This window comes from Scyliorhinus torazame, chromosome 13 (assembly GCF_047496885.1).
Source record: "Scyliorhinus torazame isolate Kashiwa2021f chromosome 13, sScyTor2.1, whole genome shotgun sequence".
Lineage (NCBI taxonomy): Eukaryota > Metazoa > Chordata > Chondrichthyes > Carcharhiniformes > Scyliorhinidae > Scyliorhinus > Scyliorhinus torazame.
This window is the reverse complement of record NC_092719.1, coordinates 117,767,107-117,779,470: the sequence shown is the minus strand read 5'-3', so window position 1 is coordinate 117,779,470 and position 12,364 is coordinate 117,767,107. Positions and strand designations below refer to the sequence as shown.

At 47.1% G+C, this 12,364-nt stretch overlaps 2 protein-coding genes across 4 annotated transcripts in view; one reads left to right on the top strand and one right to left on the bottom strand.

Annotated features, from left to right (window-relative positions):
• The window catches only part of srgap3 (SLIT-ROBO Rho GTPase activating protein 3), a 978,679-nt gene that overhangs the window by 54,785 nt on the left and 911,530 nt on the right, over positions 1–12,364 (top strand). The gene's annotated exons all lie outside the window — the stretch shown is intronic.
• Positions 1–12,364, bottom strand: part of LOC140388250 (SLIT-ROBO Rho GTPase-activating protein 3-like) — a 184,103-nt gene that overhangs the window by 35,908 nt on the left and 135,831 nt on the right. Inside the window, exon 4 of the mRNA XM_072472094.1 lies at positions 7,429–7,614. Within this exon, the coding sequence (XP_072328195.1) occupies positions 7,429–7,614 (186 nt within the window). The remainder of the gene's footprint in view (positions 1–7,428; positions 7,615–12,364) is intronic.

Here is a 12,364-nt window from a genome sequence, read left to right as displayed (position 1 = left end):
TAAACACAGGTGCTGCAGGGAATACACAGCAAATTCAATTTGACTGCTGTGTGAAACAAATAACCAATAAAAGAGGGCAAAGATGGTGGGAGTGGAGAAAGGGTCCACACTTCGTTCCCCTGCCTGTCAGCTTAACTTGGCTAAATTCAGGCATGGGAAGGCCACCTGCCCCAGTGAAGTGGGGGCCACATTTCATCTGCTGCCATTTTCACTACAGGCCTGACTGAAGCCTGCGTAGGCTCCCATGGAACCAGTGGGAACCAGGGTCTGAGCACAGCAGAGCCAGGAGGAGTAGGAGTGTGTCCTTTGGGCCCTACAGAAACATTAGACATTTATATGTTTGCTTGTTGTCTGTATATGAAGGATAGAATTCAGATAGCCCATGGTGACCACTCCGGCATTCAATCACTTTCCTTGTGAAGCTGTCCTTCTTGAAGTTGTCTTCTACACGCTGGTGTCTTGCACAGAATATCCTGCATGCCACTGTTGAGCTACAGTGATTATTTCAGTCGCTTAGTATTCCAGAGAACTGAATTTGAACATGATTGGCACGGTGGCACAGTGGTTAGCACTGTTGCCTTACAGCGCCAGAGACCCGGGTTCAATTCGGTCTTGGGTGACTGACTGTGCGGAGTTTGCACGTTCTCCCTGTGTCTGCATGGGTTTCCTCCGGGTGCTCTGGTTTTCTCCCACAATCCAAAGATGTACAGATTAGGTGGATTGGACGTGATAAAATCCCCCTTAGTGTCGAGGGATGTTCAGGTTAGGTGGGGTTACGGGGATAGGGTGGGGAGTGGGCCTAGGTAGGGTGTTCTTTCAGAGGGTTGGTGCAGACTCAATGGGCCAAATGGCTTCCTCCTGCACTGTAAGGATTCTGTGATTCAAACCCCACCCTGTGGCATTTGGAGAATTGAATTCCGCTTTCAAAGCCTGTAAATACGGAAATGGTAACAGATCATGTTCAAAGGACTGGATGGCCTACTTTTATTCCTATTTCGCATGCTCATAAGTTCATAACAGTAAAATCGCCATAGTCCCAGATGACGATAGGCTGCTTCCCCCTTTGAGGGGGAGAGCTGACTGGTGATGATTTAACCTGAGGGTCACCACACCTTAGGTGAGGGGTAAAGTTGAGAAGGTGGGGCCTTCATGAATAACCTCATCAGGTGCAGGAATTGAACCCACGCCATTGGCCTTGCTTTGCACCACGAACCAGCTGCCCAGCTAACTGAGCTAAACCAGCCCCCATAACAATAAAAGCCATTGAACTGGCATAAAAACCCAATTATTCACGGTCTTATCCGATCTGGCCTTGGCCTTGTGTGACTCCAGACCCACACTAAATTGTTCGACTCTTCAGCTCTCATGTGTCTCTCAGTTGGATCAAATCTCGTTCGTTATGCACTCAGTGACCAAAATATACTTGCACTCACTGCTTTTTGTCTTATTCTTTCGTGAAAAACTCTCAAAAAAGTTTGCTGTCCAATTATAAATGTTTTTAACCCATGTTGCCCAAGAAAAATTGCAGGCTGAGCACAAATGGCACCATTTTAATCATACCCAATGTGGTGGTATGTATTCGGGGTAATATGGTACCTGTGAAGCCGAGAGGCTATTGGCTGACAGGTCCCGGCTCCAGGTTAGATCTGGCGACTTCTGGCTCCGCCCTGAAGGCGGAGTATAAGAGCTCGAGTTCTCCCCGCAGCCTCATTCTGTTACTGAGCTGCTGGGGAACACGTCTCGCTTAATAAAGCCTAGATAGACTTCATCGCTTCTCGTCTCGCGTAAGTCATTGTGCGCTACAATTTATTAAGTGAGACTTGTTCCCCAGCAGCTCAGTAACAGCGCTACACCCACCAGCCTTTGTGGAAAACAACAACTGATATTTATATAATGCCTTTTACTTCATGAACTGTCTCAAGTTGATTCACAGGGAGCTTTAGGGAGGGAATTCCAGACTTTAAGGACGGCTGAAGACAGCCTATCAATGGTGGAGTGACTAAAATGAGCGAAGTTGAAGAGACTGAATTAGAAGAGCACAAATATCTCAGAGGATTGTAAGGCTGGAGGAGTTGACGAAGGAACAAGGCCGTGGGGGGGATTTCAAAGCAGAAATTCATAGTTTAAAACTGAGGTAGTGTAAGTCGATGATTACAGAGGTGATAGCTGATCAGAATCTGGTGCAATTTAGGACACGCTCAGCACAGCTTTGGGTGATCTCGAGTGCACGGAGGGCAGAATTTGGGGGGTCAGCCAGGAGTGCATTAGAATAGCTAAATCTGGAGGTAATAAAAGTGTGGATGAGGGTCTCAGCAGCTGGTGAACTGAGGCACGATTGGGATTGTCGATAGTACGGAGGTGAAAATAAGTGGTTTCTCAATATTTAATTCCACCTTGTAATTTTGACTTTGGGCGATATTGCAAAGGAGTGACAGTGGGTCAGCCACCTATCATTCCTCTGTCCAGGTCTGATTTCCACTGAGTTCAGTATAAGTGCTAAAGTCAAACAACCCCAACTCACAATTTAGGTTAACAACAACATAGAGCATCTTTTATGAAATGAAATGTCCCAAGTCACTTCACAGGAGCATTATAAAACAATGTATGACTTTGAACCACATCTAGAGATATTAGGTTAGATGACCAAAAGTAGAGGTAGGTTTTAAGGCGTGTGTTAAAGGAGGAACATTGAGGTCGAGAGATAACAAGGCCGAGGGAAGGAATCCCTGAGCTTAGGGCAGGGAACTGAAGGCTGAGCCCTCATGGGGAGCAATAAAAGTTGGGGATTGCGCAAGAGATCAAGATTAGGGGACTGCATGCATTGTGGACATTTGTGGGGCTGGAAGAGATTACTCAGGTAGGGAGGAGTGACGCCATGGAGGGATGTGAAAACAAGGATGAAAATTTTAGAATCGAGGTGTTGCTTGACCAGGAGCCAATCTGGGACAGTGAGTGCAGGGATGATAAGAGGACCAGGACTTGCTGCAGAGTTCTGGGTGATCTCAAATTTACCTCAGGAGAGGAATGCGATGGCATAGTTGAACCTAGAGGTAATGAAGGCATGGATGGAGGTTTAAACAGATGAGCTGAGACAGGGATGGAGTTGGATGATGCTATGGAGATGGAAATAAGCAGTCTTTGTGACGCCACAAACATGAGGTATGATCAACATACTTCACGCCTGTACAGTTACTTTCATAAACATCTGCCAACACTCAAGTGGCCAAGGAAGTAAAGCACACAATGCTCAAAATACAATTTGTACACTTAGCTTTCATCTTACCAAACGGCCTTGCCAAAAAGGTTCAAGTTCACATCGCGTATTAAGATCACTTGCCCAATGGTGGTGTATATTATTTTTAAATTCACCTATCAGAAGCTCAATAAGCTGGGATTTCCAAATGTGTAGCTAGTGGTTAATATATTGAGAGGCACTATTTTAAACAAACATTTTGTGTTTAGTCAGTACTGGTGAGGAGAGAAAAAGTAACCTTAAACGCAACCTCAGAAATGCACCCCGTAATCACTGTGCCAGTGATTATTAACTGTCCAGACTAAATGTTTGGGGCCACTTTGTGCTGTCGATGAACCGAAAATTGAGTTGTGGCTTTGCCAAGATGTGAGCCATTTTGCCGTATCAATCTCAGCTCATTCTGAAGCCAGGTCCCTGATAGAAAAGACAGCACACTAATTGATTGCACATCCCTCCCAGGCTTCATTCATCACTGTGACTGTAAATCAGCATTTGCCATGAGACAGGGACACAGTTGTGCTCCATCATCTAACACTCTCAACTGGCACACAGTCACAGACAGAGCACGCCTGTTTCCATGGAAACCCATGCACTTGAACTGCTATATATCAAGGAACAGAACCCAAAACGTTACAAAAACCTTTCAAAAGCCATCTGCATCCCACCCGCTTCCCACACTACCCTTGCCTTCAATTCTTTTCCCACTCTTCACGCAGAGGTCAGAAGGCCAGCTAGCAGTGGGTTCAAAGGTCAACTACGACTTGACACAATACAGGCTGACACTCCAACCTTTGCAAGGAGACACTGCTGCATTGTTCAGGAGAGGCCCGGCCTGCCTGCTCAGTAGACACCAACCCAACCACATGACCAAAAGCCAACTAACTGGTCATCCATCGCACGGCAGTTTATGGGATTGTAACACTACACAGTGGCTGCCACATTTGAATAAGGACAATAACTGCACCACAAACTACATTGACAGAAGGAGTGGTTTTGATCTGAAGGAAGCTGTGTAAATACAAGCACTTGTAACATTGTAAGAGATTTGTAATTTCAAGTTTTTCTGCCACCTCGGCTGTGGTTCAATTGCTCGAGTCAGAAAGGTCCTGGATTCACATGATCCAGGCTTGGGCGGCACGGTGGCACAGTGGTTAGCACTGCTGCCTCACAGCTCCAGGGTCCCAGGTTCAATTCTGGCCTTGGGTTACTGTGTGTGGGGTTTGCACTTTCTCCCCGTGTCTGCGTGGGTTTCCTCTGGGTGCTCCGGTTTCCTCCCACTGTCCAAAGGAGTGCTTGTTAGGTGGACTGGCCATCCTAAATTGCCCCTTAGTGTCCAAAAAGGTTAGGTGGGGTTACTGGGTTAAGCCGATAGGGTGGAGGTGCTCTTTCCAAGGGCCAGTGCAGAGCCGATGGGCTTCCTTCTGCACTGTAAATTCTATGATTTTATGATTCTATGACACACAGTGCCGTACCGAGGGCGTGCTGCTTCATCCGAGGGTCTGGCTTTTGGACGAGAAGTTAAAATTGAAGTCTTGTCTGCCCTCTCAAGTGAATGTAAAGATCCCATAACACTATTAAAAAAAAAAACAGCAGGGCAGTTCTCCCCACTGTTCTGCACAATATTTACCCCTCAAACAATATCACAGATTATCAACTTATTCCCGAGCTTTTTTTGAGAAATTGGTCGCCTTGGTTCCTACATTGAAATAGTGTCAACACGAGTACTTCATCGACTGCAAAGCATTTTGGGATGCCTGAGTATGTTATAAATTCACATTCCTTCTTTGTTCCCTCCTACCGCACCTGAAAGCACCAACTGTTGCTGGAGGGAGGGAAGTTGTATGGGTGCAGATTCCCTCCACCACGTCACTCAAGCTGCCACTCATACAAGTGTCTGCTTGCAGACCATTTGACCACAGTTGGCATCACAATGGAGCCTGGCATCCATCACACGTGTGCATTGCACACACCCATCACACGCGCACATTCACATTGCGGGAAATGCTGTTGGATGGTGATTCAAGGTGGGTAAATGCTGGATGAATTGCCCTTCCTCGTGGTCTGACCTACTGACTTACCTTGCCTAAGATTGCCAAACTCAATACCGAAAGAGGGTTGGGGGGTGGGGAGGGTTGGTCGCTAGGAAGGTTGGGGGGAGTTGGGAGAGGTGGGGGGGGGGGGGAGCGGGTGCAGGATATCATTTTCTGCTGGGTAACATTTCTGAACTGTTGGGGGAGTCACCTGAGGAATGTTTTCACATAATTTCACAGAGGTTTGGGTAAATTTCAATGAGTCTAGGAAAGGTCATTACAATAGGCTGCCATATTTATTTTAATTGAAGGGGGCAACATGGTGGCGCAGTGGTTAGCACTGCTGCCTCACGGCATAACGACCCAGGTACGATCCCAGCTCTGGGTCACTGTCCATGTGGAGTTTACACATTCTCCCCATGTCTGCGTGGATCTCACCCCCACAAACCCAAAGATGTGCAGGGTAGGTAGAATGGCCACGCTAAACTGCCCCTTAATTGGGAAAAAAAAGAATTGGGTACTCATTTACAAAATAAATGAATATTTTAATTGAAGGGCACAAATCGAAATGAAGTTGTGCATTTGGACTCAGCGTGGTAAGTAGGTTCCAGCATCCTTGATAAATTTACAAGGGTGGGTGTCAATGGTCGGAAGTTAATGACCTTGTCTGAGACATATTTAGAACCGGGGCATTTAATTGAGGGGGGGGGGGGGGGATCCAGTGGGCAGCCCACTACGTTCCTGCCTCAGCCCTGACGGTGAATGGCTTTCCTGCCCCAATGCCTGTGCAAGCCCTTAGTGGGCTTCAAAGGCTTCACCCCACTGCTGCTGGTATTCAACCAGCAGTGGGTTGTGGGTGGCAGGGCAGGGTCCCCATGCAGGAAGCCTGCAGCAGTTGCCACCATCCCTGTTGGTTCTGCCACTGCTCCTGTTGGTGCTGCCCCAATGCACAGGCGCTGGTCACTGATTGACCAGCAACATTTGGCCACGGTGGTGGTAGGGGGTGAATATCCACTCCCAGGTTCCTTGATTCCAGGATCCTTGATCTGGGTGAAGCCCCAACGTTGTAAATTTAAATGCTTAGTGGGCACTTAATTTAGAGTGCCTACCTGAAAGGAGGTGACAGGGTCTCTTTCCGGCTCTCCAACCTGCGGATGAGACTCTTGTCACCTGCACTAAATATTATCCAACATGTTTTTAAAGTGTCGGTAGCGTCAGAAGGCTTTGGGTTCAAGTTCCGCTCCACAGACTTGAGCATATCTCCAGTGTAGCATTGAAGGATTGCTGCATTGTCAGAGGTGCAGACTTTGGGCCAGATATTAAATCAAGGAAAATTCTGCCTTTGGAGGTGCTGTAGAAGATCCCATGGTCTATTTTAACGAAGAATAGGACAGTCTTGAGAAATTTATTTGTCACTAAAACAGATTATCTAGTCCTCATCCCGTTGCTGCCTGTGGGATTTTGCTGTGTGCCAACTGGCTTCCAGGTTTCGCTCATTGCAACAATGATTACGCCTCAAAAGTACTTTATTAGCTATAAAGTCCTTGACCAACATTGTAAACGGTGCTATAGAAATGCAAGTTCTTTCTTTTATAGGCCTCGTCATACCATAGACCCAAACCAATAGCCACATCTTGCCCTTGACTCAGTACTGGGGGAGGCAGTGTGTAGTGGTATTGTCACTGGACTAATAATCCAGAGACGCAGAGTAATGCTCTGGAGACCTGGGTTCGAATCTCACCACGGAAGGTGGTGAAATTTGAATTCAATAAAAATCTGGAATTAAAAGACTAATAATGACCATTGTTGATTGTCATAAAAACCCATCTGGTTCACTAATCCTCTTCAGAGAAGGAAATCTGCCGTCCTTACCTGTTCTGGCCGATATGTGACGCCAGGCTGCCTGACTCTGAAATAATCTCTGAAATGGTCGAGTGAGTTCAAGGGCAATTAGGGATGGGCATCAAATGTTGGCTTCCCCAGCAGCGCCGGTATGCCAAAAATGAATAATAAAAAGCATGCTGTGCAACCTCTTAATTTCATCATACACACCAATTCTGTGGAGGGCTTGACTCCCTTCTATTCTCTCAGTCCAAGCTACCCAAACCCTTTCAACATTGGAAGTGCCTGCTGCTTCGATCATACCTTCTCCTTCATCTTCTCGATCTTCCTCACGGAACTACGGCGCTGCGGCCTATCTTCGTGCCGGAGCAGGTTAACACTGATGTCTCCTGACTTGCTGAATTGCTTCTCCTCTTGCTTCTCGGCATCCTTCAGCTTGCTCTCTGCGCTGATGCTTTCCGCATGGTACATGTGGTATGTTTTCATTACCTGGCAGAGAGAGAGAGAGATAGTAATGGTTTAACGACCCTCACAATCCACAACTACTTCAGAATAACAGCTCCTTGAACGTGGTAAAATATCCAGGAGCAACGGTGCCAAAATCTGACGCCAAGCCCACATGAGGAGATATTGGGTCAGGTGACCAAAGTTGGTCAATGAGGTTGAGCTAAGAAAGAGGCATAGAGTTTTAGGGAGGAAATTCCAGAGCTAAGGGCCCAATACTGGGGGGATGAATTGGGAGATGCGCAAGAGGCCAGACTTGTAGGGAGCACAGAGATTTGAGAGGCTGGATGGGATTGCAGACATAGAGAGGGGCCAGGCCATGTGGGGATTTGAAAACAAGGATGAGAAGAGATGATGTTTCTGTTGTCAGATACTTCTTAAATACTGATTGAATGCAAAAGCTTTTCGTATCCCGACAGATTTCTGCGAGGAATCTTGATATTACAGAATCACAAAGTTCGGAAGAGGCCCTTTGGCCCATCGAGTCTGCCCCGACACGTGAAAAACACCTGACCTACCTACCTACCTAAACCCATTTGCCAGCACTTGACCCGTAGCCTTGAGTGTCATGATGTGCAAGCGCTCATCCATGTACTTTTGTTTTTATAATTTAGAGTACCCAATTCATTTTTTCCAATTAAGGGGCAATTTAGCATGGCCAATCCACCTACCCTGCACACCTTTGGGTTGTGGTGGCGAAACCCATGCAAACAAGGGGAGAATGTGCAAACTCCACACGGACAGTGATCCAGGTACTTTTTAACGGATGTGAGGAAACCTGCTTCTATCACCCTCCCAGACAGTGCACACACTCTGGGTAAAAAAACTTTTCCTCACATTCCCCCTGAACAATCTGCTCCTCACCTTGAACTTGTGCTCCCTCATGACTGACCCTTCAACTAAGGGGAACAGCTGCTCCCTATCCAGCCAATCCATGTCCTTCACAACCTTGTACACCTCGATGAAGCTGCCCCTCAGTCTTCTCTGCTCCAATGAAAAGAACCCAAGCCTATCCAATCTCTCTTCATAATTTAAATCTTCCATCCCAGGCAACATCCTGGCGAATCTCCTCTGCACCCTCTCCAGTGCCATCATAGCTTCCTATAATGTGGCAACCAGAACTTCACACAGTACTCCAGCTGTGGCCTCACCAAAGTTCCACACAACTCCAACATGACCCCCTGCTTTTCCAATCTATGCCTTGATTGATAAAGGCAAGTGTCCCAAATGCCTTTTCCACCACCCTATTAACCTGCCCTTCCGTCTTCAGAGATCTATGGACAAACACACCAAGTTCCCTTTGTTCCTCGGACCTCCGAGTGTCAGGCCATTCATTGAATACTTCCTTGTCAAATTACTCCTTCCAAAGTGTATCACCTCACACTTTTCACGGTTAAATTCCATCTGCCATTTTTCTGCCCATTTGACCACCCCGTTTATATATTCCTGTAACCCAAGACACTCAACCTCACTGTTAACCATCCAGCCAATCTTTGTGGCATCCGCTAACCCACTGATCCTGTCCCCCACGTGGGCGGCATGGTAGCATGGTGGTTAGCACTGTTGCTTCAGAGCGCCAGCGACCCGGGTTCGATTCCTGGCTTGGGTCACTGTCTGTGCGGAGTCTGCATGTCCTCCTCATGTCTGCGTGGGTTTCTTCCGGGTGCTCTGTTTTCCTCCCACAAGTCCCGAAAGACATGCTGTTCGGTGAATTGTACATTCTGAATTCTCCCTCTGTGTACCCGAACAGGCACCGGAATGTGGCGACTAGGGACTTTTCACAGTAACTTCATTGCAGTGTTAATGTAAGCCTACTTGTGACACTAATAATAATAATTATTATTAGTCATCCATGTGGGCAGAACGTGTATTTGATTTTTTAACACAAGGAGCCACAGGTACCGCTCACCAGAACTCCACTGAAGGTGTTGGAAAGTAGCCACTGGGCCATTCCCGGAGTACAGCAGCAGCGTCCAAACCTGGGAGGTGGGAGAGAAGGACGATGGCAGGGCAAAGGTGGAGGAGACAGAGAAGGCAGAGACAAGGGCAAAGATGGCGTTGAAAAGCACAATGACTTTAAAAATAAATTTAGAGTACCCAATTCATTTTTTCCAATTAAGGGGCAATTTAACATGGCCAATCCGCCTACCCTGCACATCTTTGGGTTGTGGGGGCGAAACTCACGCAATCACGGGGAGAATGTTCAAACTCCACATGGACAATGTCGCAGAACGGGATCGAACCTGGGACCTCGGCGCTGTGAGACAGCAGTGCTAACCACTGGGAAAAGGGCAAAGATGGCGGGGGAGGTGAGCATGGCGGGGTGGGTTGAAAATGGCACCCACTGAAACTCGTCAACTCTCTAAGGAAGAAACATTAAAAATGCAAAGGGCTACATCATCAAACAATAGCTGACACAGAGACAGATCCATCCAAAACCTCTTGGAAATACATTATGGTTAAAGTATTTCAAGGCAAGGCTGCTCGGCCACTAGGGAGAGATTGCAAGTGAAACAGGTAGTGTCAAGAGAGTCTTGAGAGGGAACAAGCTCAAGGTTGTTCTCTCACTCTCTCTCATTAGGATTAAACATGTCACCTGGTTAAAGAAACAAATTCTCTCAGAAACCCACCAGCAAGCCGAGATCTTGTAATAATTGTATATCGTCTACATCTGACCGTTTCCAAGAAATCAGCTAATGCAAATCGGCTGCAACATTTTAAAATGTAGGCCTGAAGGACAAAGGACACTTAACCATATATTCTTTTACCTTTAAAAAACAAATTGACTCAAAACATTCCACTAATTTTTGATGTGTGTGTGCCAAATGCTGGACGGAGCCTTTTTTCTTATTTTTCTTGGGTTTAGTGGCGAACAAATTTGCTCTTTCTTGACTCCAGAAAACGTCATTTGATTGGTTCCTTATTGTTCACAATTAGGATACAATCTACTCTGGAAAAGGCATATCCTTGTGAAAAAGAAACTTGAATATTTGTTGTGTCTAGCCGAGGAGGTTGAACAGAGGGGAGTCAGTTCACCCCTTCCCACCTGATCATAAATAACACACTGACCCTTCTGAGAGAGGCTGGGGAGCCGATTTTCCAACCCGAAGCTGACTGCCTCCAGACTCCCAGTATGAGATGGCTGCAAGCTCCCTGTTACGATTTCACAGCATGCCCTGTCCTTCCTTAGTACAGTCATTCATGGCAGGGGCAGACTGGGCCAATCAGTTAGATCAATATTCTATCTGAAAATCTGGGCTATCATTTCTGTGTGAGATGACAGGAGCTGGTTATTAATATGTTGGCCGGATGGGTTTCTGTTTGAGGAGTTTTCTTTCAATTGACTTAGATTACAGTCTAACAACCTTGGTAGCGTATCTTCAATCAATCAAGAAGGCAGTCTCATCGCAGCTCAGCATTCTGCCCATCACCTTGGAAGAGTTATCAGATGCTGAACATCTTGAACATTTTTCAAAAAATCTTCCGTCTTGTGTTTTTGTTCACTCGGAGCTTGTTTAAAGGCTTTACTGCCTGTCAGCCGTTTAAAAGATGGAGACACTGAACAAGAAATTCAGCTTCACCCATCAGGAACAGATCCACTGCCTGAATGATGAGGTTCGAGGAGTCCCTGATAGTGGGCCTTTGGCCTTTTTATTAGGGAGCTGTTCAAGAGGAATGCAATATTGAATCATGTACTGCCAGGAAGCCACCTAGTTGATCTGAGGGGTGGGCCCACAACAGAGGATCTTGGGGGAAGGACAGGAGGTCAGCACAAGTGATTGGTGGTATTGGGGAAACAGAAGGTGAATGGGACAGTGTAGAGGGCGTTGTACTCTGGGCGTGATTTAGCAAAAAAATGGAGTCCGTTCTGGGCAGGAATCGAGGGATAATTTCCGGTGCTTGTAGCACGTTTTTGTTCGGCGCCCGGAAGGGAACGCCCCGCCGAGGCCACACTTAGCCATATATCCTGTACTGTGGTTGCGGAGCTCCCTAGTGCAGGAAGAGATTGGAGTGACCACACAGGGGCCTTCGATTGCACACCAAATGCCAGTGTGCCTGGTCCCCATTTGTGGGGTCTAGTACTAATCAGTTATTGTCTGGGGTCTCCTCAACAAGGCCGATAGATGCTGGGTGGCCGTTCGATCTGGTTAGATCTCGCGAGGCCTAACAGCCATCAGGAATCCAGGGGAAGGCCTCTCCCAGGATCTGCCGGCCGGCACCCGTCCTGTTTCCAGCGGGAAGTGGCCAGTATCTTTTTTTTTAGAATTTACAATACCCAATTCTTTTTTCAATTAAGGGACAATTTAGCAAGGCCAATTTACCTATCTTGCACATCCTTTTGGGTTGTGGGGGTGAGACCCACATAGACATGGGAAGAACATGCAAACTGTAGACGGACAGTGACCCGGGGCCGAAATCGAACCCGCGTCCTCAGCGGCGTGAGGCAGCAGTGGTAACCACTGCGCCACTGTGCTGCCCCGCACCCTCTGTATCTAATGCCATGTTTTAAGTGCCCTGGGAGTGTTTAATGGGGACAGTGTAGAAGGAGCTCTGTTCTGTATACAACCCTGTGCTCTATCTGTCCTGGGAGTGTTTGATAGGGGCAGTGTAGAGGGAGCTAAACTCTGTATCTAACCCTGCGCTGTACCTGTCCTGGGGGTGTTTGATGGGGACAGTGTAGAGGGAGCTTTATTCTGTATCTAACCCCGTGCTGTACCTACCCTGGGTGTGTTTG